Consider the following 26,000-nt stretch of genomic DNA (forward strand, 5'->3'; position numbering starts at 1 on the left):
GATAGAATTTGACCTAGAAGAAATTGAATTATTTGGGCTATATCCCATCATCATCTCTCTCTGGAGGCAATGATCAGCCATCAGAATCTTCAGATCTGTGGGTTTGGGGGGCTACTCTTAGGGGTCCAGCATGTACTTCTTTTTGACTGGGTCTCTTAAGAAACTTATCCCACCATTTCTGGGTCACCTGAGGCTCATGACCACTGTGACCCACCTTATCCTCCTGTCAAACACAATCAAGGTCCCTGTAAAGTGCCAAAGACGATACCAGGATTTAAGGTGATACCTGGGAAACAGGAGCCTAGGGCCCACCCCATGGTAGGTACTCATTTCCATTACAAACTCTGTACATCCCAGTAGTCCAGAACCATAGGGTCAGTGCCCTGAAAGAGAAATGGAAAAAAAATTTTTTTTAGATGGAGTCTCACTCTGTCACCCAGGCTGGAGTGCAGTGGTATAATCTTGGCTCACTGCAATCTCCGCCTCCTGGGTTCAAGCCGTTTTCCCACCTCAGTCTCCTGAATAACTGGGATTACAGGCATGTGCCATCATGCCCGGCTATTTTTATATTTTTAGTGGAGATGGGGTTTTACCATGTTGGCCAGGTCTCAAACCCCTGACCTCAAGTGATCAGCCCACCTTGGCCTCACAAAGCGCTGGGATTATGGGCGTGAGCCACTGTGCCCTGCTGAAAATTCTTAACTTGTGAGATTCTCAATGGAAAAGAGGATCGGAAAATTTCATGGGTCATGACATGAGTTTGAACTGACCACCATCAGCAGAAAAAGCAACAAGAGGCAGAGCAGATGAAGGATCAGATCACCACTGTCAGTACAAACCTCTTTTCTGTCTTATGGGCTCTATCTCAGCCTGTGATGTCTCTCTTCCTACACAGGGCTACCTGGATTCTGGTCCATGTGGTATGACATCTTATCTGGGTGCCATCACCATTTTTCAGACCCTACCCAATGACACAGCTCCACTACAAATTAGGGCATTGTGAAGCCCCCCTTGGAACTATGAAGGCCCTAAACTCTTCTCAGCCTCTCCCAGGCCTTCTGCAGCCCAAAATAACTTAGAACAATGGCATGATCTTTTGGGGTTTCATTCTCTGGCCAAATGAGCCCATTTTCCAATGTCAAGGCAAAGCCATCAGGTTGGTCAAGAGACTCATGAAAGACCTTTCCTGTCTTCTCAGGCTCCTGAACAGGATGATCTCAGATCCCCCCTCATACACCAGCTGGAACTCTGTTCTCTATCTTCTAGGTCAGTAATTTCAAAGGGCTTTCCTTGGAGCCCCTCTAGGGAGTATTAGGGGAGGATCAAGCAAGACGAACTCCACCCCTCCTTTTCTAGCTTCAGTCATAGCAGTTTCTACTTTTCTCTTACATTTTGAGCTTCATCCTAATATTTATGTTAGAACAATGTATTCCACTGATTTTTCAAAAGGTTGGGAAACCAGTGGTCTGTTCCAAGGGCACTATTCTATGGTTGACACCCCTAGAAGCAAAGCACACCCACTGGGTTGTACTCTTATCACAGAAGGTCAGTGGCGAGACCTTCTTTCCTCCATCAGAATTCCAGCCACAAGTTTATTATCCATCCCCTCCCCAAGGATCATCAGGTAGTACCTCTCTGGACAGAGGGCAGAATTTTGCTAAAACACATTCTGCCCGCCTCTTATGAACTTCAGCCCCTGCCCTCCACACAGACATAGCATCGTCAGACAGACAGACACCTCAGGATCCCCAGGGCAACCTAGGCCAAACCTCACAACACCTGGGTGACATATGGACACACACATAGTCTTGTTGGAGATTTCTCCCCTGCTAACTTCAGTCAGTTCTGAACAGTCTGTTCTTCCTTTGCTGTCACCCAGGCTTCAGTCTATGACCCCCCCACTAGCCTTGTTTCCCCTGCACTCAGAATCCAAGGACCCTCATCTGCATAGTCAAGCTGGTCAAGGAATAGAACCATTTAGGATGGGTTTTCCTGCACTTCAAGCTCTTGAAGATAAAGCCTGAAGCCAGTTTCCTATCCACTCCTTCTCTCCAACTTGTATTGTCCCCTACATGGTCAAGCCCCATCCCAAATTCAGAGATTTACACTGGTGCAGAGAAAAAAGCCACACTTTGGCCGGGCGCGGTGGCTCAAGCCTGTAATCCCAGCACTTTGGGAGGCCGAGACGGGCGGATCACGAGGTCAGGAGATCGAGACCCTCCTGGCTAATACAGTGAAACCCCGTCTCTACTAAAAATACAAAAACTAGCCGGGCGAGGTGGCGGGCGCTTGTAGTCCCAGCTACTCGGGAGGCTGAGGCAGGAGAATGGCCTAAACCCGGGAGGCGGAGCTTGCAGTGAGCTGAGATCCGGCCACTGCACTCCAGCCTGGGCGACAGAGCGAGACTCCGCCTCAAAAAAAAAAAAAAAAAAAAAAAAAAAGCCACACTTTAACAGCAGGCTGAACCCCTCTACCCCAGGCTCCCAGAGAGTGTTCCTGAGGCCTAACTTGCTGGATGTGCAACAAAACCCTAGTTTCCAGCCCCAGCTCTCCAGTTTTCTTCGAGGTACACAGGCCCAGCATGCCTTTCCTGCGTTTCTGCCACTCCCATAGAAAGGGTGGACACAGGGAGGAATCAGACTCGTTCTCTGATGGCAATCCAGGTCTGCAGGCAGAACTTTTTCTCTAATATCATGAACATTTTGGGAGGCATTAAGGGCAAGAGGACAGGGGAATCAGAGGGAAGGATACAGATACAGCACTAGAAGCTTGCTGAAGGGACAGGGTGGTGGAGGTGGGAGTTAAGGAAAGGGGTCAGGGGTTCAGCAACTGTAGTAGGGAAAATGCTAATGTTGGAGGCTCAGGAAACCAAGGTCCTGCTCTCTGTAGGCCTTTGGAGGGGCATCCAGGTTGGATGTGGTGCAGAGGTTAAGGATTCATCATGCCAGTGCTCAGTGCCTAAAGATGAGGCAGTAGGATGAGAGGACTGTTTTGTGTGTTGTTTCTAAATCCAGAACCCTCCTTGATATGAGCAGGAAGGGGCATTGATTCTAGCCAGCACTATCAGGCTGACCAGCAAGGATGTACTTCTCTTCTCTGGACCCAGTCTGAATAGAAAGGCTTTCTCTGAGCACCCTCTTCCTTAATACTACAGAAATGGTCCGAAACAGCGTTTCCCAAACTCTAAGAACAGAAAGGTCAAACATGTAAAACCATGCATATAGGGCTGTACCCAGTCAAAGATATCAAGACTGTATCACTCCCCACAAGAGCAGCCTTGAGACTCTCTGGGTTTCCCCAGGACCCAGGTTTTCCTGATGGAAAGCTGAGCTGAGGTCCCTTCTCCAGATCCTTTCCCCAGAGTCTGCCCCTCAATGAAAACCAACCCTGGAAGCTCAGGGCCTTCTCACTCTCTCTGCTTCCCAGAGTGAGACTGGTGAGCTACCTTCCTAAGTTCCTCTGGCTACTCTTGGGGGATCTAGGAAGACTTGGGGTCCCCAGGTCATTCCTGGCTTTGTCCCCAGAGGACCGAAAGCTGTTTGTGGGGATGCTGGGCAAGCAGCAGGGTGAGGAGGACGTCAGACGCCTGTTCCAGCCCTTTGGCCACATCGAGGAGTGCACGGTCCTGAGGAGTCCTGACGGCACCAGTAAAGGTGACCTGAGCTGACCCTGGGATTTCCTGGTGACCCTTCCTCACTCTGGGCCACAAGACTCTTTGGCCCCTGTGGCCTGAGCCACCCGCTCCCTCTGTCCTGTCCCAGGCTGTGCCTTTGTGAAGTTTGGGAGTCAAGGGGAAGCTCAGGCGGCCATCCAGGGTCTGCACGGCAGCCGGACCATGGCGGTGAGGGCGGACTCCCCGGGCTGAGGGTGAGACCAGTGGGGTGGGGACAGGCCTCTCCTCCCCAAGTGTGCTCGGTGCCCCGCGAAAGGACCTGATTGGGAAGGCGCTCGTCCCCGGGCCGGGGCCAGGGTCAGAACCGGTCACCACGACCTCCCCTGCCCTGCCTAGGGCGCCTCGTCCAGCCTTGTGGTCAAGCTGGCGGACACTGACCGGGAGCGCGCGCTGCGGCGGATGCAGCAGATGGCCGGCCAGCTGGGCGCCTTCCACCCCGCGCCACTGCCGCTAGGGGCCTGCGGCGCCTACACCACGGCGGTAGGTACCCGGCACCTGCGTGCAAGGGCGCGCAGGTGGGTGGGCCAGGCCTGGGGCTAGGAGCACGGGCAACTGACTGCCCCTTGGCCCTCCACTCTCGCCCATCTTTCCTCCCAAAGATCCTGCAGCACCAGGCGGCCCTGCTGGCCGCGGCACAGGGCCCAGGCCTAGGCCCGGTGGCGGCAGTGGCGGCCCAGATGCAGCACGTGGCGGCCTTTAGCCTGGTGGCTGCTCCTCTGTTGCCCGCGGCAGGTACGGCGCCCAAGGACTAGGGCGCGCCTGGGAGGGTCCGGGCGGGGCCGGGCGGCGTCCTGACTCTCCGACCTTTTCCGCCATCAGCAGCCAACTCCCCGCCCGGCAGCGGCCCTGGCACTCTCCCAGGTCTTCCGGCGCCCATCGGGGTCAATGGATTCGGCCCTCTGACCCCCCAGACCAACGGCCAGCCGGGCTCCGATACGCTCTACAATAACGGGCTCTCCCCTTACCCAGGTGGGCCCCCCGCTCCGCCCAAATCCCCCCGAAATGGAGTGGGGAGCGGGGGGGTGGGGGGTAGGGCCTGGCTTCCCTGGGAAGAGATCCCCCTCCTTCCCTGCTGCCTCTCACAGCCGCCGTCCACCTCCCACACTCCCTGAGCTTCTCACCCACTCCACTCGCCCGCTTGCCTTCACCGTGGGCCTTGCGCCCCTCTCTCCCCAGCCCAGAGCCCCGGCGTGGCTGACCCCCTGCAGCAGGCCTACGCTGGGATGCACCACTACGCAGGTTTCACTTGGCGCTACGCGGCCTGGGGGAGGTTGAAGGGCCCCAGAAAGAAATAGGGAGAGTTGTGGGGGATTTAGGCTCTGTTGCAAGGAGTTGAGCCTCCCATCCCCTCCTACTCCCAGAACGACCTCTCTTGGGGTGAAGGTTATGGTGGACTGGGCTGAATTGGTCAAAAGCGGCCAGGCACTTGGGACCCTGCTTGGGGAAGGGCTCCTGGGGATCACTGCCCACTCCCACCTCTGTCTGCAGCAGCCTATCCGTCGGCCTATGCCCCAGTGAGCACAGCTTTTCCCCAGCAGCCTTCAGCCCTGCCCCAGCAGCAGAGAGAAGGTGAGGGACTGGGGACTGGAGAGCAGAGCCTGGTGGGGCTGGACTCAGGGTCCCTCCCCTGAACCAGACTGCTACTGTTCCTGCAGGCCCGGAAGGCTGTAACCTCTTCATCTATCACCTGCCTCAGGAGTTTGGTGATGCGGAACTCATACAGACATTCCTGCCCTTTGGAGCCGTTGTCTCTGCTAAAGTCTTTGTGGATCGAGCCACCAACCAGAGCAAGTGTTTTGGTGAGCTGAGAACCTACCCCTAGGCCTCTCCCACCTCTGATTATAAAGGATTCCCTACAGACCCTACGATTGTCCTTCCATAATGCAGTGATTTCCTGAGATTGAATGTATGGCACAAAATGGGGTCACAAACCAGTGATGGGGCTAAGCTTAGGCCAAGAACAAGCCTTGGTCAGGCACGGTGGCTCATGCCTGTAATCCCAGCACTTTGGGAGGCCAAGGCAGGTGAATCACTTGAGGTCAGGAGTTTGAGACTAGCCTGGCCAATATGGCAAAACCCCATCTCTACTAAAAATACAAAAATTAGCTGGGCATGGTGATGGGTGTCTGTAATCCCAGCTACTCAAGAGGCTGAGGCAGGAGAATTTCTTGAATCCGGGAGGGAGAGTTTGCAGTGAGCTGTGATGGCACCACTGCACTATAGCCTGGGCGCCAGAGCAAGACTCCATCTCAAAAAAAAAAAAAAGAACAAGCTTTATTTCAGGTTTACCTGGGATGATGATCAGGTGTCCACTGGGAATGTGGCCAGCTAGGTCAGAGCTTTGGAGTCTGGCCAGGGCACGAGGAGTTTGGTTCTGAGACCAAAGATCCCCTCCAACTCCAACTATGTTCTGAGGACCAGAATGGGAGCTGTGGAGGGAGACAGCCAACACATGCCAGGAAAAACACGGAAACATCCCGATCAACACACTGACCCTGCACACACACTCAGAGTTGCCTCCTATCCTTCCAAGAATCACACCTTTAGGAATCTCAGGCCGTCTGCCTATGACTGTATATCCATGTGCAAACAGTGGAGGGGTATGTGTTTGATGGAACTGGCCGGAGGGGGCTGGGTCAGAGGCCCTGCCAGGCAGAGTTCCCAGCTAATCTCTTTGCCTACACCCTCCAGGGTTTGTTAGTTTTGACAATCCAACTAGTGCCCAGACTGCTATTCAGGCAATGAATGGCTTTCAAATTGGCATGAAGAGGCTCAAGGTCCAGCTAAAGCGGCCCAAGGATGCCAACCGGCCTTACTGACCTGCTCTCACCGACCAGCCACAGAAAGGTGAGTCCCTGATGGACCCCAGGTAGATGAGGCCTGAGTGATGAGGCCCTCCCAGCTTTGATGGTCCTCCTTTTGGGACCTTGGAGGCATCCACCTCTGAGAAAGTCTGGGATAGAGAGAAGAGCCAGGAGCTAGGGGGAATCCTCAGATGGTGACTTTGCTTTTCCTTCAATCCAAGTAGATCAATTAGACAACATTCCTGCCCCGTAGTCTAGGAGAGACAATCAGAGTATTTTCTGCCTGGGGAAGCAGTTCTACTCCAGAGATAGCCAATGAGAGTAGAGAACCTGTATGTAGGGAGGGTCCAGGAGGCTGGAAAATGAGACTAGAAAAGTAGCTCTGGGCCAGTTTTCAAGAGTCTTCAGGCCATGAGTTTCGACTTTATCCTGAAGATGAGAAAGAACCGTTGAGGAGCTTAAGCAGAGAAAGGACTAGAAGTAAGGGCTGAGATAATGGCAGTGAACATGGAGATGGAGGAAGAGAAGCAAACATGCTTCAGAGGTAGAATCTGCAGGGCCTGGTGGGTGATGGAGAGAGAGATGGGCCAAGTTCTTTTACATTTTTGGCAAGGTCATGGGTCCATAGGATGCTGCCTGCAACTTTTAGAGATTTTCTGTCTCAGAAGGCCCACATGGCCCTGCCTCACTTTGAGCTACTCCAGGAGCCTTCTGGAGGGGATGTAGGGTTGGGGTCTTTTGCTCAGGACTCAAGTCTGGCTTCAGTGGACTGGGCTGCTGCCTGGGTCCTGCTGCAGCCCTGCTCCTCAGGAAGAGAGGTCCAGCCACTCACCCGAGATGTCACTGATGGGGGCAAGCTGCTCTTCTGGTCTTGCCCTCCAAGGTGATTTTTGCTTTTTTCTTCTCTCTCTCTTTATCAATTAATACACAACAACAGAAACGGAAGAGTGAGAAGAAAGGAGAGGAAAAGCACAGAAACGCTTGAGCAGCCCTTCCCAAAGGAGCAGCTGCGGACAGACGGAGGTGGATCGGACCCAAGGCTGGTGCCTGGGGCTAAAGCCACTCTAAGGATTGTTTTTATCAAGTGGGTTGTTCTGCGCCTGCAGCATAGAGCGCAGGCTGGCAGAGCAACTAGGGCTGGTGAAGAGTGACTGTCCAGGGGAACCAGCAGAGGGCGTTGGGGGTGCCAAGGGCTTCTCCGCAAGGGAAGCCCAGATTCACTTCTTTCAAAATCATATCATTCCTTAGAGTTTAGGGACCAAAGGACTATTGCTTTTTTAAGAATATATATATCTATATAAATTAAAACAAAGAAACAAACAAACAAAAAAAGACAACAAAAAAAGACAGTATAGAGTCTCATAAAAGCTGCCTTTAAATATCCCTAGGAGACAGGGTGAAGGAGACCCTTGACAGCCCCAGCCTAGGCAGAGGGAGGCTGTGGAAAGATTGTTCTGTGTCTCATTCCCTCTGAAGCCACTCCCCGACCCTGCCCTTTTAAAAATAATTAAGGATTTGAGGTCTAGGCTCATATGCAGGTAATGAGAAAGTTATGGAAGCAGTGAACCCGCAATCCACAATCCTCAAACTCAGAGTGCATCCCGGAAGAGGCCCCAGGCAGAGCTCAGGTCCGCCCTGGCCTTTGCCATCCCAGGAGGCCCCCTAACCAGCAAGAGTGGGACTGCCTTTCCTGTGGAACCACTGCTTCCCCAGGCAGGAAGAAAGAGGGAGTTCTGGCCACCTGAGCCTTTCCCTTGCCAATCCAGGTAGACAGAGGCCCTGCCTTTGGCTGAGCTGAGACACCTCTTGTTTCCCTTCCCCTTGAACCAGTCCCAATGTCCCCTTGCTCCAGGCTACCTTCTGTCTCTTAGTCTAAGTTTGCCCACCTGTAAAGTAGATTCAGGATATCTGTAGAGGGCTGTGACAACAGACTTGGAAGGTTTGCTACTGTATATACTGCCATTGAGAAGGGGAAATTTTTCAACATGTAGAAGCTTCAGAATTAGAGGTCCCTCTTTACCCCGGACCTGAGAGGGAAGTAGATGTTTTGCCAAAATACTTCTTCATTCCTTTAAAAAGTACATCTTTCCTATGCAAGAGCGTCTCACATGTGCTTAACCGAGGTGCTTCTAGTTGGTGAGCAGTGTTGAGCTTAGAAGTGGTGTGTGCTCCGTCTGTCTGTCTTTGTCTGTCTGTTGTATACAGTGGGTGCCATATAAAGCTGATCAATGGTGGTGCTTCCTGCCTGCTTCTGTGAGATGGGCAAAAGATTCAGCTTAGAACACCATGACTCACCTTGCCTTGGTCAGCCTTTCCTGGGCCTGTAGGGCCTTGCACATATTTTTCCCAGGAGGATTTCCCCTCCACCCCACAGACATGGATCAGCTTAGTCTGAGGCCCCAGCTGTGTGGGGTCACTCTAATCCCCAGATGTTGCTGAGGCTGAAGGCCTCTGATCTGATAACATGTCAGATAGTAAAAGATGTGGGGGTGGGGTTGGAGGACTCCTCCTTCATAACAGTTTCTAAGAAAACTTGTTCCCACCTGTTCTTCTGTCTTTGACTCATTTTTGGAGGGAATGGGAATGAAACATAGATCTGGCAGTAATATTACCAGGTAAGGTGCGATGGACATCCACAAATATTTTCCAACTGAGAGAAGAACCAGAGGGTATATGTACACCAGCACAATGCTGACACCTAGAGTGACCATCCTGGACACAAACAGAGACACACAGTACCTGCACCCTCAAACTGATATTCACATGGAGGCACAGAGTCCTCTCAGGCTAGGTGCTAAGCACTATGCTACGTGTTGGGGCTCAGGCATGTTCCAAGTACTCAGAGTTAAGGGGAAAGAGAGACAAATAATCCAGTTACAATGGAGGGCCATAGAAGGTCTGTGCTAACAAGGAGAGTACCTAATTCAGACTTTATTGGTAGGGGAGGTCTGTGAAATACTTTCTGAAGGAGATTAAGAAGGGGAAAAGTCAGGCCGGGCGCGGTGGCTCAAGCCTGTAATCCCAGCACTTTGGGAGGCCGAGGCGGGCGGATCACTAGGTCAGGAGATCGAGACCATCCTGGCTAACACGGTGAAAACCCGTCTCTACTAAAAAATACAAAAAAACTAGCCGGGCGAGGTGGCGGGCGCCTGTAGTCCCAGCTCCTCAGGAGGCTGAGGCAGGAGAATGGCGTGAACCCGGGAGGCGGAGCTTGCAGTAAGCTGAGATCCGGCCACTGCACTCCAGCCTGGGTGACAGAGCGAGACTCCATCTCAAAAAAAAAAGAGGAAAAGTCTTCAAGGATGAACTGAGACATTTGGACAAAGCCATTTAAACAGCTCCATCATTTTGAAAAATTATCTTTATTACCAAGAAATAATAGTAATTACCATTTATTCAGTACCTGTTGCGTGGCAGATAATGGGCACAAGATAAGACCCTTTTCCCATTCCTAACGCTACCCTGAACCTTACCATTACTGAGTCATGTCAAGACATTTGAACCAAAATGATATTTAAAGTATCTTGCTTCATACTCTAGAGTATGGGCGAGGGACTGGCAGACTGTGTGGTTCCAAAGCTTCAGGGTTGACATGGTCTAGATCAGGGGTTGGCAAACGATGGCTTGTGGGCCAAATCTGGTCTGTGGCCTATTTTTATATGAACTACCAAACTAAGAAATTTTTTTTTACATTTTTGAAGGGTCGTCAAAACGAAACAAGAAAGTGAAACAGAGACCATATATAGCCCACACAGCCTAAAATATCTATCTTGTCCTTTAGACAAAAAGTTTGCTGACCCCAGTAAGACCATGGAAGACTTATATAATGTCTGATGAGTTTGAATAATATGGTGTTTGTGTCTCTCTGTGTGCATGTATTAGTCTGGACCTTCTCAGTTGCAAGTGTCAAAAACCCAACTCAAACATGTTTAGGCCAATTGGAATTAATTGGTTTACATAACTTGTAAATCAAAGGATGTATTTGCCTTGAAGCATGGCTGGATCTAGGGGTTCAAAGGATGATGCCTCCATCTCTTGGCTCTGCTTCCTTCCATATGTTGGCCTCATTAGTTCTAGTTCTAAAATCCCAGGGAGGACTTTGGCCAGCTTTGGACACATGCCCACCACTAGGATGGAAGAGTAGGCCACCATAATTGACAACTTCATCAGGACTGTGTGGAGGGGGAGAAATGGGTCCCGAAGGAAGAGATGATGGGCAGATAAATAATATGCATCCACTACATCCCACCCTTTATTGCATCCACCTATACTTTTGTTGACAAACATACAATTTCAAAAATGTGCCTGCCTGACAATGCAATAATCACAGACCCAACAAAAACCACATTCACCTATTTCCCAATGGAAGATAAAACAATCACATCCAGTTGCTTTATTGAGTCCTCAGTCCAGGGTCCCTTGGTGATGGACAATTCTTGCTCAGGTCTGGATATGACTTCTTAAGATTTTGCCATCTATGGGTAAAAGATAAACTTAGCTACCCCATACTTGTCCTATAACCAATGTAAAATAATGGAGAGAAAGAGGATAACAATATGTTTTAAAGAGATGGGGTCTTGCTAATGTTGTCCAGGCTGGACCTGAACTGCTGGGCTCAAGCAATTCTCCTGCTTCAGCCTCCTGAGAAGCTGGGACTACAGATACACACGACTGAATAATTTTTAATTCTTTTTTTAAATTAAGATGGAGTCTTGCTATGTTGCCCAGGCTAGATTTGAACTACTAGGCTCAAGTGATCCTCTCACCTCAGCCTTCTGACTAGCTGGGACTATAGGTGCATGTCACTGCACCTCGCTATAACAGTTATTTTAAAACCTTCCATTTGGAATAGGGGAGAGGAGAACACAATGGTCGCTAATCTACAGCATATAACACATCCTTCTGGACAGTGGAGTGAATTTCTTGGTTAACAAAACCTATTTTTTTTGGTCCTTTCCACTGGGAAATGTCTCCTTTGTCCGTTGTTCTTTATGCACATCCCTGAGAGGATGGACCTTTGGAACTGAAGCATCCCACTTCCCTTTTGACATGGTTTTGAGTTATTTATTGAGACAGTCTTCCTCTGTCGCCCAGGCTGGAGTGCAATGGTGCGATCTCAGCTCACTACAACCTCTACCTCCTGGGTTCAAGTGATTCTCATGCCTCAGCCTCCTGAGTAGCTGGGATTACAGGTGCCCACCACCACACCTGGCTAATTTTTATATTTGTAGTAGAGATGGGGTTTCGCCATGTTGTTCAGGCTGGTCTTGAACTCCTGGCCTCAAGTGATAACACCTCCCTTGACCTCTCAAAGTGCTGGGATTACAGGTGTGAGCCACCATGCCCAGCCAGTTTTGGGTTTAAAGGTTGCCGTAGAGATTAAGCATTCCCAGATCCTTGTTTGTCAGTTGTGAGGATTCTGTGATTCGTGGTAACCATCATGAGGGATCCTTGATAATGTCCTGCTCCGTGAGTCTCAATCTAGCTCATGTGGTTTCTGTATCTTAGCACCAGGTGACGCTTTGGCCATTCCCCTACCCCTCAGCTTCATGGTTTCCATAATGGCCTGTCCAAGGTGGTAAGTCAACCTGAATCTGCTCACTACCCCCAAAGAGAGATTACCCATTCAACACTTGGCCAACTCACGCTCCAGTGACCTTGGTCTTGGCCAGATAGTCAAAATCCCTTAGCAGTACCGGCTTCTAGGCCTCAAGCCCCAAGGAGATGCATAGGACAGGATGGAAGCAACCAGTCAAGTACTCTCGGGCCAGCAAACTGCAGCTTGCTCTACTCCTCCAACTCTGGCCGTGGCCCATTATTTCCTTGAGGCCACATTGTTGAAAGACTGCTCAGGGGAGTCTATCAGTTGACACTGAATTTTGGGGGCCCTCTGAGAACCTCTAGAACTTGGGGGCTCTGGGCAGAGTCTTCAGCCTCCAGTAGAGCCCCTATAATGAATTTCTCTTCCTGGATGCAACCTGGGTGTCTTGGATGTAGGGAGAAAAGTCCTCTGGTCTGAGATAGGACTGGTGACCTCTGACCTTGAAGCAGCTCTGGTTCTGCTGTGTCCTCTGGCCAGACCTGGGGGCTCACCCCGGCCTCAGTGGAGCAGAACATGCATATAATACCTTCCAAAGGAGGGTGCTGTGATGTGGAGATCACAGAATCTCACTTGATCCTTTCCAGCTTGGGCTGCAATCTTTGAGCAACCACTGTCCTGATTGCACTTGCCCCCATCATGACATAGCCAAACCCAGCAGGGACTCACAGACTGCTTCTGGCCTCTGGGCCTCATTCATGGCTAGTATATTTGCACAATTATGTTACACAGCCCTGTATTATTTGGAAGAAACCGCATGAGTTCAGGGAGCTAAGAACCAATGTGGGCCATTCTGCTGCCCTTCCAGCCTGCAGCCTGAGCCAGCTGGGATCTGCAAAGAGGTGGCCAAGTCTGTGCCAAGTGCAAACTAAGAAGGGGCAGAGGGCCACACCTTTTCTCCCTAGCCCCAACTCCAGACACAGCTATTATGGCAACCTCTGCCCTCTAGAACCCTGGGCTGACCAAAGCCTTTAGCTGACCATCTGTAGAGGGGACTTTGAACTTCCAGACTCTGGCCTCCTGCCCTCTAGTTGCCTAAAAGAACAGAAACTCAGAAGACAGAACAGGCCACAAGCCTGGGTCTGGCTTTTCCCACGGGATATCTTAGGTGCTCAGCAGAAAATGCAAGAGAGTAAAAAGAAAGCCTGTGGAATGAGCCTCAGCCTCCTGGGGAGTAGTCCCAAGATGGCCTGACCCAGTGACCTGACACTGGATTCCCGAGAGGAAGCCAGCAGTCTGGGCTGGATTCCCTGCATTTGAGTAGGAAAACTCAGCTATGTCCTCAGGACCTTTATGTTACCCCACTGTTGGGACTTAGTGTAGAGATGGGGGCTTTGATTTTGTCTCCGTATCTTAACCCAAGTACTCTAGAAAGCAGACTCTGAGGCAAGTGCTGACAATTTGCAGGGAGGTGGAAGTCCAGGATGGTGAAAGGGAGAAGAGACGAAGGCAATGCAAGATGATGCAGTACTGTACTGGCCGCCACTTCATATGAGCCATTAGGAGAGAGAAGGCCCTTGTCGGGCTTGTTTGCCAAGCACATGGTGTTTGCAAGGAGAAATGGCACCTTGGGGCAGTTCACCAAGGGGAGATTTAAGAAGGAATTAATGCTTCTGTTCCCCTCTTTTCTCCTGTTTTCTGTTGGCCAAGATTGTACCCCACAAGGAGCTAACTCCCCTGCACTTCTCAGTTGCATCATTTGCTCCCTGGGTGGCTGTTGGGAAGTCAGCTCCCATGGTCTGCTGTGTGGCATTTCTACTATAGATGTGGAAGTAGAAGGGCTACTTAGCACAGGCAGGGTGCCAACCAAGAGAGAGAAAGAAGGAGGTGGCTTAGGGAATCCAAGAAGGTGCATGAAGTGCGTGCCCAATACATCCCATTCTCTCCCACAGGATTCACAGCCAGAGTCCCCAGGCACCAGAACCCCCAACACTGTCTGAATTCCAAGCCAAATACATCTTATTTAATTTGGGGGTGTGGAAAGGGAAGCATTCAGGTATAGCTTGGAGGATCAGAATTCTCCCTTTTTTTTGGGAACTTCCCAGACCCTAAACTCACTCCAATATCTCCGACTGGATTTTCCACCTCTAGGCCTTTGTTCTTTCTTTAGTTTGGGGCAAAGGATTTGGCTGTTATAGTCTATAAGATGCATGATTATATGAGCTTTAGCACCCTGGATTGTTGGTCAAAAGCAGAAAAGGCAGCGGGGTGCATGGCTCATGCCTGTAATCCCATCACTTTGGGAGGCCGAGGTGGGTGGATCACCTGAGGTCAGGAGTTTGAGACCAGTCTGACCAACATGGTGAAACCCTGTCTCTACTAAAAATACAAAAATTAGCCAGGCGTGGTGGCGCGTGCCTGTAATCCCAGCTACTCAGGAGGCTGAGGCAGGAGAATCGCTTAATCCCAGGAGGCGGAGGTTGCAGTGAGTCAAGATCACGCCATTGCACTCCAGCCTGGGTGACAGAGAGAGACTCTGTCTCAAAAAAGAAAAAAAAAAAGGCAGAAAAGTCAACTCTAAACAAAGCTGTATACTGTTCTGATTCTGCCAGCATGGAGGAAAGTCAAAACTGGAGGACCTTATTGAAAATCTCAAGAAGGGGTCAACATATTCCAACATCCAAGCTTTTTTTTTTTTTTTTTTTCCAGTGCATGCTGGAAATCTCCACTTTGATGGATACATGACTCGAATCTCAAGATAAAATAGATGATCATTTAACCAGCTGGTTTGATATCAAATAGCAGGGATTTCCAGTTCCCCAGCCAAGTGGGGATCTCCACTGCCTCAACTTCACTTCAGTGCCATCAATTCCATACTTCATTCCATTTCTGCATTAGGTCTGATTTAATAGCAAGTTATAGGAACCAAGGCAAATCAAGACAAACTTAAGCAAGATGAGAACTGAGAAATGTGGTGGTATTACTGACCTCAGGCAAGGCTGATCTCAGGGGCTCAAACAATGTCATCAGGTCTCTCTCATTCCACTTCTCAGAGCTCTGCTTCTCTTTATGCCTTGGCCCCATTCTCTGTCCTGTGGCAGGGAGAGCTGGGTGCCAGCAGCTTCAATCTCATATCCTCTTAGTACATTAACCTAAAAAGCAAGAGAGCTTTGAGCAGAAGATTATGGTTGGCTTTGCTTAGGTCACAAACCCACACCTGAACTAATCACTTTGGTCAGGATGATGGAGTTCTTTGCCCGACCTGATGAGTCACGCATCCATTTGTGTGGAGTAGAAGGGGCAGGAGGTAGCATTGTGATTGTCAGCCCCACTAAGTACCAATACTTACAAAGTATAAAAGTATGCGTCCGGGCGTGGTAGCTCACGCCTGTAATCGCAGCACTTTGGGATTGCCGAGGCGGGCGGATCACCTGAGGTTGGGGGTTCGAGACCAGCCTGACCAACATGGAGAAACCCTGTCTCCAATAAAAATACAAAATTAGCCGGGCATGGTGGCTCATGCCTGTAATCCCAGCTACTTGAGAGGCTGAGGCAAGAGAATCACTGGAACCCAGGAGGCAGAGGTTGCAGTGAGCTGAGATCGCGCCATTGCACTCCAGCCTGGACAACAAGAGCAAAACTCCATCTCAAAAACAAAACAAAACAAAACAAAGCAAAAACAAAACCAAAAACAAAAAAGTATGTCCTGCATGGCCTATAAGAATGTATAATCTGGCCAGGCTGGAGTGTAGGATGCATGTGAGGGGGTGGTGAGAGTCCAATAGGGTCATATCTATAGAAAGGGTGTATTTATCCTGAGAGCAGTAGAGAGACATTGAAGGGTTTTATTTTTATTTTATTTTATTTTTTGAGACGGAGTCTCGCTCTTTCGCCCAGGCTGGAATGCAATGGCGCGATCTCGGCTCACTGCAACCTCCGCTTCCCAGGTTCAAGTGGTTCTCCTGCCTTCGCCTCTGGAGTGGCTTGGATTACAGGCGTTTGCCACCACGCCCAGCTAATTTTTGTATTTTTAGTAGAGACGGGGTTTCATGATGTTGGCCAGGCTGGTCTCAAACTCCTGACCTCAAGTGATCCACCCGCCTTGGCCTCCCAAAGTGCTGGGATTACAGGCATAAGCCACCGGGCCCAGCCCATTGAAGGGTTTAATAGAGGAGTGACATGATCAGATTTGAGTTTTAGAAAGATCCCCTAAGCAGCTAAGTGGAGAATAGATTGGAGGAATAGATACTGGATAAGGAGTCTATTAGGAGGCAAATGCAATAGTTCTGGTAAGGAGGAATAGGAATATAAAGGAGGGATTGATTTAAGATGTATTAATTTGCTCACACTTGTAATCCTAGCACTTTGGGGGGTCGAGGTGGGAAGATAACTTTAGGCCAGGAGTTTGAGACCAGCCTGGGCCACATAGTGAGACTCTGTCTACTACTCCCCAGGAGGCTGAGTATTCCACAGACTTTCTTTTTAGTCTCTTGCATTTTCTGCTGAGCACCTAAGATATCTCTTGGGAAAAGCTAGACCCAGGCTTGTGACCTGTTCTGGCTTCTGAGTCTCTGTGCTTTTAGGCAGCTAAAGGGCAGGAGGCCAGAGTTTGGAAAAAAGAAAAAGAAGAAGAAGACGTATTAAGATGTAAAATTTAGAATGTTTATGAGGTAAAATTGGTTCCATTTAAATAAGGCTGGGAGAAGTCTAAGATGCTTTCTTCTCAGGGTTCAGTCTGAATAAGTCATAGGTGAGATTTACTAAGTTAGGAACATGAAAGAAATACAGTGAGAAGATGTTTGCCTATGTGACATCCAAGTGGAGTTGTCCAAAAGACAACTTGACCAAAGTCAACTTGAAACTCAAGAAGTACAGGATGGAGGCCGGGTGTGGTGGCTCACGCCTGTAATCCCAACACTTTGGGAGGCCAAGGCGGGTGGATCACAAGGTCAAGAGATTGAGACCATTCTGGCCAACATGGTGAAATCCCGTCTCTACTAAAAATACAAAAATTAGCCAGGTGTGGTGGCGTGCGTCTGTAGTCCCAGCTACTCAGGAGGCTAAGGCAGGAGAATTGCTTTAACCTGGGAGGCAGAGGTTGCAGTGAGCAGAGATCACACCACCGCACTCCAGCCTGGCAACAGAGTGAGACTCTGTCAAAAAAAAAAAAAAAGAAGAAGAGGAGGAGGAGGAGGAGAAGAAGAGGAAGAGGAAGAGGAAAAGGAGGAAGAAGAAGAAGAAGAAGAAGAAGAAGAAGAAGAAGAAGAAGAGGAAGAGGAAGAGGAAGAAGAGGAAGAAGAAGAAGAAGAAGAAGAGAAGAAGAAGAAGAAGAAGAGGAGGCAGTGGCAGCAGCAGTACAGGATGGAAATATAGACTTGGGAGTTCCAGTCTCTAACTGTGTGTCACTCAGGTGGATTTAAACAAGCCATTTGTTGAAAGGGTACTAGGTGGGTCACGGGATTGCCAGGCAAAAGACCCAAGCTTGGAAAATAGGCAGGAACAATGACAGGCCAGTCCACCAGAGCACAGGCCAAATTCAGAAGCCAGAACCAGTCCCACAAGACCACTGCTGCTGTCATCATTATTGGACACGGGATGTCACCACTACCAGTACCCACACCACGAGAGTCCCTGGGCATGGGGTAAAGCTGACCCTGCTCTCCTGTCACCATTGCCACTGGCATGAATTCTCTATGATTCTATTTCTCTGAATCACTCCAGAATCTACATTTCTGGAAGATGCTTGGCCAGGCCGAGGCCACATGCCTCTGTCTTAGCTAGAGAGCTGGGAAAGCAAAGATCCAACCTTTATACTGTCTGTCATGAAAGATGGGCTCTGCTTACTTCTAAGACTTGTAACATAAGAAGGAGATTCTGTTTCTGGGCAACTCCAAATTATCAAGATCTCATTCAAGTGGCCATGGAGGCCACCAGGAAGAGTAACAGGTGAAATGGGCATGGGCTGAGCTGCTTTTATACTTAAGTAGGGAATGAAGGAAAGGGAGTATAATAAGGATACTATGAAGGAGTCATATGAGGTGTAGCAAGAAACTGGAAGAGTGTAGCCCATAAGAGCCAACAGAGGAAAGGGTTGCAGGGGCAGGATGATCAACAATGCCAAATGACACCATGCGGTCGATTGCAGGGGCAAGACGATTGACAATGCCAAATGACACTGTGTGATCATATAAATTAAGCCTAAAAATTCCCAATGGATTTGTCCATTTGTAAGTCCTGTGTCACTTTGGTGAAAGCATTTTCAGTAGAAATTTTGGGGAGAGGTCAGATGACACCAGATTTAAGGAACAACTGAAGACAAGGAAGTGGAAAGGGAGAGTATAGCCTACTCCTAGAAGCTTGGTTGGAGGCAAGAAAAATCAGTAGCATGGCATATAGGATTCAAATTGGATTTTCTTTTCTTTTTTTTTTTTTTTTTGAGACGGAGTCTTGCTGTGTCGCCCGGGCTGGAGTGCAGTGGCCGGATCTCAGCTCACTGCAAGCTCCGCCTCCCGGGTTTTACGCCATTCTCCTGCCTCAGCCTCCGGAGTAGCTGGGACTACAGGCGCCCGCCACCTCGCCCGGCTAGGTTTTTTTTTTGTATTTTTAGTAGAGACGGGGTTTCACCGTGTTAGCCAGGATGGTCTCCATCTCCTGACCTCGTGATCTGCCCGTCTCGGCCTCCCAAAGTGCTGGGATTACAGGCTTGAGCCACCGCGCCCGGCCTGGATTTTCTTTTTAAGGTTGGGCTAGTTGATCAAGTTTATATACTGAGATCAAAGAGTAAGGGAGAGGAAAAAGTTGAATATAAATGAAAGAAAGAGATAAGTGAAGCAGCAAATTTCCCAAAGAGGCAAAAAGGAATGAAATACAGATCACAGTGAAAGGATTAACTTTGTATTTGAAGACAGACCTTGCCACTTCTGAAACAGAAAGGATGGGAGAGATTCAAATGTTTGGAGGGGACAGAAAATTGAGGCAGTTCTCCCATGGCCTTTTATTTTATTTTTTTAAAAGAGATGGGGAGTCTCTTGTTCCATTGCTGAGGCTGGAGTGCAGTGCCATAACCACAGTTCACTGTAGCCTTGAACTCCTGGGCTCCAGAGATCCTCCTGCCTCAGCCACCCAAATAGCTGGCACCCATAGCCTTTATTTTTTCTGTGAAGCAGAATGGGGGATAGTGGCAGAGGCTGACATGTGGAAGGGTTGCTGGGTACACTGAGGGCTCTGCTGAGGAGACAGTGAATTTATAGGAGCTCTGTACTGAGCGCACATTAAGTTAGCTTAAGCCATTTATTCTAGATAAAAACTGACTCCTAGTCCCCCAAGATCAGAGGGCCTCAGAAAGTGCCTGGGGCAGGGTGTGGTGGCTCACACCTGTAATCCCAGCACTTTGGGAGGACAAGATGAAGGACTGCTTGGGCTCAGGAGTTCGAGATCAACCTGTGCAACACAGGGAGACCCCATCTCCACACACACACACACAAAATTAATTAGCCAGATATGTTAATGCATACTTGAGCCTTGGAGGCTGCAGTAAGCTATGATGACACCACTGTACTCCAGCCTGAGTAACAGAGTGAGTGACACCCTGTCAAAAAAGAAAAAAAAAAAAAATGAAGAAAGAGGGGGTGCCTGGGAAGCTGCCAGGAAGCAGACAGTAGTCTCACCATTTCTGGTCTCTGCCTCTCCATGCTTCATTCTGTGTCCCCAGATGGTCTTTTTCCTTTTCTCATTCATCATAGTAGGTGGGAGGTACCATAGCTCCTAAGTCTATGTCTCTTTTGCTTAAGAAACCAGTCCAGTTAGAATCATAATCTGTTAGCTCTAATCCCAGATTTTCAGGAGAACATCTGCTTCACACAGCTTAGATCAGGAATCCACTCACAGTTCAATAAACTGCAGCTAGAGTGCTAGGGGTCACATAAGATGAACATGGCCCTGGGGCCTGTGGATCCATAGTGTGGGTGTGGAAACTATAATTCCCACAGAATAGGGTTCATGGGCTAAATTAACCTGGATGGTGTCCACTTAAGTGTGCAGGATTCGGTGACGTCCTTTATCCTGGTTTAGGATGGGAGAGTAGAGAAAGTAAATAGCTGGCATGACCCAGAGGTGTGATTTTTACAGAGTCAGTGCAAGCATATTAACAAAAATGCGATTAAAAGTGACTGACCAAGGATCTGGACTAAGTAGGAAAACAGGTGAAGCCTGGAAGATACTGATAAACTATGAGGTGGCCGAGATTCATGATATAGAAGAGCTGGTGGTATGCTCGGAATGGGGAATTCTAAAGGTTATTGAATACTGGAGTTGGACTTGTCACTCATGGGCACACTGCTTATGTTCCAACACTCCCATACACACTTGGTTCTCAAAAGCTATTATGGGGCCCTTGATGGTGAGTTGTTTTAGAGAGCAAGCCCGACTCTTTCCCCTACTACTCTGAACTTCCACACTCTGAAACCGAGGCTATACTGATCCCTCACTTTTTTCAGTTACTATAAGCAATAGGTGTAACAAACTCATACTGAGACAGTGTTGTGGCCCAGGCTGAATGGCAAGGTGAGCAGAGGGGACATCAAAAGGGAAAGGAGTTAGAAAGGAGAGGCTGAGAATGTGCAAATGTAAATCAACCAACAACAAAAAGTTAACTGGGAAACTTCTGAGACCAGCTTAGGAGGGATAGACATGACATGTTTATATCATTCAGGGCCAAAGGCTTCTTTGTGTGTACTGTGTCCAGCTACAAAGAGGGAGTGAGGAAACAGAATAGGTCTAAGATAAGCCTTTTCCCATTAGTGCTGATAGAAAAGAGGGTCATGTGGAAGCCCCAAGACTGATAAGGATGAAGGAGGTCTGGCCATGTCTAGGGTTAATAACCACAATAACCACAATTACAGCTTCCATGTATGGACTACTTCCTAGTCCCAGGTACTCTGCTGGTTACTTGACATGGCTTAGTTGGAATTGTATGAAATTGAAGGTATTGGACTGTTTATAAACTACAAAACTAGCAATTTCATACGGTTCAACGTAACACTATCTCAGTTCATCCTTACCACAACGGCTCCAAGAAACACGCGTTACTGTTTCCACCTCAAAGAGGAGAAATCAGACTCACAAAGTGAAAGTCATTGTTTAAGGCTGCACCATCAATAAGTGCCGAACCTAAGCTTCAGACCCAGATTGACTAGAAGGCCAGGGTGCTTTCCATCACGCTGCAGCTACCGGGGAACAAATAAGTTAAATGTCAGAATTTTTAAAAGCCCGAGGTGTTCGACTTCCACTATCGAACCAGAGAATCCAGCAGTCAGCAGGGCCTCAAGACTTCCCTCAGTCTCTACCTGCCAGCCCCAGCCTCCAGCGAGGGGACTTCCAGCCTACAAGCAATCTGGGTTACCCTCCCTGCTCGTTCCTCCCAACCACACGGGGCGCTAAATGCAAGCATTCTCCTTTGGAAGGTTCCCCGCACGCCCCCAGAGTCCCTCTTCCTTCTCCACTGCCTCCCCGACCCAGGGCGCAGGCGCCACCCCCATCCGCACCCCTTCCCGACCAGCGACCGTCGCGCAGGCGTCCCAGGGCTGGCGTCGGCGGCTGAGGCGCGCCCAGGCGGCAGCGGGCCGTCAGGCTGTTGGTTAGGAGCGGGCCACGTGCCATGGTGTCACCGCGCGAGCGTGCGCAGAGTGGCTGAGCGCGCCCGTGACGGAACGACGAGGCGTGGGGTGTGCGACCTCGCCCGCCAGGCCCGGCCCCCGCCCCTTGGTCTGCCGCTCCGCCCCCGCGGGGCGTCCCGGGCCGCTCGTCCCGTCGGCTGCGGCCGCGCGCGGCCCGGGGTCGCCGTGAGTACTCGCGAGGCTGGCCTGTGGGGCCACCACCACGGGCACGGGGCGGTGCGACCAGGCCGCGGGAAGGGTGCGGGGCTCGCCCCGCCTCCGCAGGGGTGGACGAAGTGAGGGGCTTGGATCGGGAGGTTCCGAGAGTCCCTCCTAGGCTGGACAGCTTCTCAGGCCCGGCGACCGAGCGGCAGAGATCGGGCACAGAGCGTCTTCCCTGGGGAGGCAGGTGTTGAGTGTTTTTGGGGTCTTCAGGGGAGCCCCGGAGAACCGGTGTAACTGCTTCCCCGGGAGAGGCCTCAGGGCCTGTCCTGGAAGCACGGGTGCCAGAGAGTGTTTTTGGGGAGGGGGGGTGGGCAGCCCTGTCCTCTCTCCCTACTGGGTGCCCGAGATAGCGCTGACTTGTGGGAATCGCCCCCCAGTGATTCTTCGTAGTAGTCTTTGTTTAGTGGCCTAGTCCTGAGAAGGGAGCACACGGAATGGAGTGGGGTAACCTCTTCCACGACCACAAAGCCGGGAGCCCAACCCCCAATTTCAACGTCGAGCTCTGAAGCTGCTTTGACTAGACGTGAAGTTGTCACACCCAGAGAAGCGCCCATGGGCCTAGAGAAAGACGTTTGTGATCCAGACTTGCTCGTTTACATTTGACTTATTCCCGTGGAAATTCATAAAGCGTGCTATGTTAGCTGCTGAGTTTAACACCTTCCCTGGACACTCATCATGTCTTATTTTTGGCCCAACTTCTTTTGTAAGGTCCCATTCTTTACCTCATTTAGATAAATCAGATAGGTCTTTCTTGCTTAACTCATGAACAACTCAATTAATTATAACCACACCACGTGAAGATTAGATGTAATTAGGACCTGTCCAATGTCTTTACATCCCAGTCCTTCTGTACTCCTAACCTTAAGCAAATTGCTCGACCTCTGTAGGTCTAAGTATTCTGTGTGTAATATGAAAGCTTTGAATTAGGCCACCTTTCCAGCTTGTTTTTTTAAAAAGTGTCTGTGATTCTGTGAATTCCATGACCCATCACCTTCCTTTTCCAACTCTTCACCTTTTAAATCCACTTTCCATCTCTCCAGAGGAAAGGGCATTGAGAGGAGAGGGAGCAAGTCCCTTTCACTAAAGCAGCCTGGTTTGAAAAAGCTGGTAATCTCTGAACTGTCTCTTCCTTGAGCGAGACAATCTCCCTCTCAACTACCTTTTTCTCCTTGTGATAGCAACAGAAACCAAGCAGCAACAGCCCTTGGAAGGAGGCTAAATTTTTCTTGACTTCTGCAGCGACAAAGACCGTGAAAAGTTGGCACTTCTGGCCTAACGCTGCCATCATCCTACCCCTCACGCCAGGGCAACCTAGGCTGGACATTTAGTGCCTCCCTCTTTACTTCTCTGTGATCATCCAGATCAGCACTTGACTGTTTATTTTCAAATCTCACGAACCTCACCCCAAGATCTTCACATTCTGGTTCTCAGCTACTCTTGAAGGTGAATGAAGTTTTGGTTTTTAAAATCATTTTTTGTGTGATTTTTGTCTATGTGTAGAAACATGTAGGTTATTGTATATATCTCCCATTAGACTTAAGTATCCAGCAGAGGGTTCATTCATTCATTCACTCATTCAAGAAATGTTTTAAGGGACTAAGAATGTAGACTGAAAACAGTCAAAGCCTCTGCCACCAGAGTGTATATTCTGATAAACATTTTATATGTTAGAACATGGTAAGTGGAAAAAAATAAAGCTGGGAAGGGAAATAGAGAGTGCTACTATGTGGGTGTTGAGTTGTTGCTGTTTTAATAAATAGGATGGTCAAGGTGGCCTTTGAGCAGAGATCTGGAAGAGTGAAGGAACAAGCCATGTGGATATGTGGGTGGAAAACATACCGAGAAAGGGAAACAGCAGGGACGAAGGCCCTGTGATGGGAATATGCTTGGGAATATGATGGGAATATGCTTGGTGAGTTTGAAGAACAGCAGACAGCAAAATGAGGCAATTGTAGAGCCTTGGTTAATCTTCCTGTTAACATTTAGAGTTGACTCTGAGGAGAGTCCGTTAGAGTAGCTTCTGATTTTTTTTTTTTTTTAACTTTTTATTTTGAAACTTTTCAACTTTACACAAAAGTAGGGAGGTAGGGATTACCAGAAAACCCTCATGTACGTCACTTAACTTCATTGATAATCAACATTTTGCTATTTGCTATATTTATTTCATCTATTATCCTCCCTCCTTTTTTTATGTGTGTGTGCCAGGGTAGTATTTTAAAACAAATCTCAGTGATCACGTCATTCCATCTCTAAGAACTTCAGTTATACTCTCCTTTTGCATGTTGTTTCTGAGAGATCAGGCAACACTGTCGGCTGGAAGACTCCTATGCTGGCTCTGCTCTGGCATTGTGCCTTTTGTTCCCATCCTGGCGTAGTTACCAGATTTACGTTGGTATCTAAGGAATGAACCACAGGTCCTTAGAACACACAAGGATCTAGAACTGGAACAGTGGTTCTCAAATTTTATGCATCAGAACAACTTGGAGGGTGTGTTAAAACACAGATTACTGGGTCCAATTTCTGGAATTTCTTTCTTTCTTTTTTGCGCAGTCTCAGCTCGCTGCAACCTCTGCCTCCTCAGGTCAAATGATTCTCCTGCCTCAGCCTCCCGAATAGCTGGGAATACAGGTGTGCACCACCATGCCTGGCTAATTTTTTTATTTTTAGTAGAGATGGGGTTTCACCGTGTTGGCCGTGCTGGTCTCAACCTCCTGACCTCGGGTGACCTGCCCACCTGGGCCTCCCAAAGTGCTAGGATTACAGGCATGAGCCTCAGTGCCTGGCCATTTCTGTAGTTTCTAATTCAGTAGGTCTTAGGAGGAGTCTGAGAATTTGCATTTCTAACAAGTTCCTAGTTGATACTGATGCTACAGGTCCACCAACCCCAGTCAGAGAATCACTAATCTGGAAATGTGACATTCAGTAGAACTTTATTAGAGACCGCCCAGGCACAGTGGCTCACGCCTGTAATCCCAACACTTTGGGAGGCCAGAGTGAGTGGATCACCTGAGGTCAGGAGTTTGAGACCAGCCTGGCCAACATAGTGAAACCCCAACTCTACTAAAAATACAAAAATCAGCTGGGCGTGGTGGCGGGCGCCTGTAATCCCAGCTACTTGAGAGGCCGAGACAGAATTGCTTGAAGCCGCGAGGCGGAGGTTGCAGTGAGCCAAGATCATGCCATTGCTGTCCAGCCTGGGCGACACAGCAAAACTCTGTCAGTAAACAGAAGAAGAAGAAGAAGAACTGTATTAGAGACCAAGAACACCTCTGTTTGAGGTTGGAGTAGCTTCAACTGAGATATATGCAGAGCTAGTAACTTGCTGGTCTAGAGATCACCAGAAAGCTTTTTTAGCCTGCTCTTAGGGGAACTTTGCCATCTTCAGCCATTAAAGCCTTCGTAATTTCACAGATGAGTTTTTTGTTTTGTTTTTCTGCTATATGTGGAGGCTTTAGTGGGGCTAAAAGTTGCTGGTATAGGATTAGGAGTCTGGGAGATTAGAAGCAAGCAGGGAACTGTATATGAAAGGGCTCTGGATTAAGTGTTTTTCTAAGCATTTTTTGGGATAATTATTGCATTTTTATTTGGGAAGCAGGTTCCAAGCTGACTCTAGGGCATTATTTTGGCAATGACAACTGAGATCATAACTGCCAAAAGATGTTCAGTGACTGTTGTTGAGGACTTTTTGTTTTGAGACAGAGTGTTTGCTCTTGTTGCCCAGGCTGGAGTGCAATGGCGCGATCTCGGCTCACTGCAACCTCCACCTTCTGGATTCAAGCGATTCTCCTGCCTCAGCCTCCTGAGTAGCTGTATTTTTAGTAGAGACAGGGTTTCACCACATTGGTCAGGCTGGTCTTGAACTCCTGACCTCAGGTGATCCACCCACCTTGGCCTCCCAAAGTGTTGGGATTACAAGCGTGAGCCACTGCACCTGGCCATTGAGGACTTCTTAAGTTAGCTATCATTGCCATATAATAGCTAGTAATACTGATGTTTAAAGAGAGATAATGGCTCAATATGGAGAAATAACTAAGAATAAAGAGTCTAGAAATAATGCGATTCTGAATCTTAACTCTGGTGTGAGTTGGTACTCTGAAGAATTAACT

The 26,000-nt window shown here is 49.1% G+C and overlaps 2 protein-coding genes across 15 annotated transcripts in view; both read left to right on the forward strand.

Annotated features, from left to right (window-relative positions):
- CELF6 (CUGBP Elav-like family member 6) overlaps window positions 1-9,025 on the forward strand; it is a 36,216-nt gene extending 27,191 nt beyond the window's left edge. For 3 of the 7 annotated variants that reach the window (XM_033189487.1, XM_033189494.1, XM_033189493.1), the window contains exons 4-13: window positions 3,525-3,653; window positions 3,762-3,841; window positions 4,010-4,153; window positions 4,273-4,405; window positions 4,493-4,642; window positions 4,850-4,912; window positions 5,162-5,242; window positions 5,329-5,472; window positions 6,365-6,520; window positions 7,415-9,025. In XM_033189487.1, the coding sequence (XP_033045378.1) occupies window positions 3,525-3,653; window positions 3,762-3,841; window positions 4,010-4,153; window positions 4,273-4,405; window positions 4,493-4,642; window positions 4,850-4,912; window positions 5,162-5,242; window positions 5,329-5,472; window positions 6,365-6,492 (1,052 nt within the window). In that variant the 3' untranslated portion in view covers window positions 6,493-6,520; window positions 7,415-9,025. The remainder of the gene's footprint in view (window positions 1-3,524; window positions 3,654-3,761; window positions 3,842-4,009; window positions 4,154-4,272; window positions 4,406-4,492; window positions 4,643-4,849; window positions 4,913-5,161; window positions 5,243-5,328; window positions 5,473-6,364; window positions 6,521-7,414) is intronic. The other 4 variants (XM_033189488.1, XM_033189489.1, XM_033189492.1 and 1 more) reach the window with 4 other exon arrangements.
- A 12,692-nt stretch (window positions 9,026-21,717) lies between these two features.
- PARP6 (poly(ADP-ribose) polymerase family member 6) overlaps window positions 21,718-26,000 on the forward strand; it is a 32,468-nt gene continuing 28,185 nt past the window's right edge. For 5 of the 8 annotated variants that reach the window (XM_033189502.1, XM_033189498.1, XM_033189503.1 and 2 more), the window contains exon 1: window positions 22,271-23,337. The gene's annotated coding sequence lies outside the window, so the exon portion shown is untranslated. Of the gene's footprint in view, window positions 21,856-21,941; window positions 22,075-22,270; window positions 23,338-26,000 lie in introns of those variants that run through there. The other 3 variants (XM_033189497.1, XM_033189504.1, XM_033189496.1) reach the window with 2 other exon arrangements.

The sequence above is a fragment of the Trachypithecus francoisi genome, unplaced genomic scaffold (genome assembly GCF_009764315.1).
Source record: "Trachypithecus francoisi isolate TF-2019V2 unplaced genomic scaffold, Tfra_2.0 Lachesis_group3, whole genome shotgun sequence".
In the NCBI taxonomy this organism is placed as follows: domain Eukaryota; kingdom Metazoa; phylum Chordata; class Mammalia; order Primates; family Cercopithecidae; genus Trachypithecus; species Trachypithecus francoisi.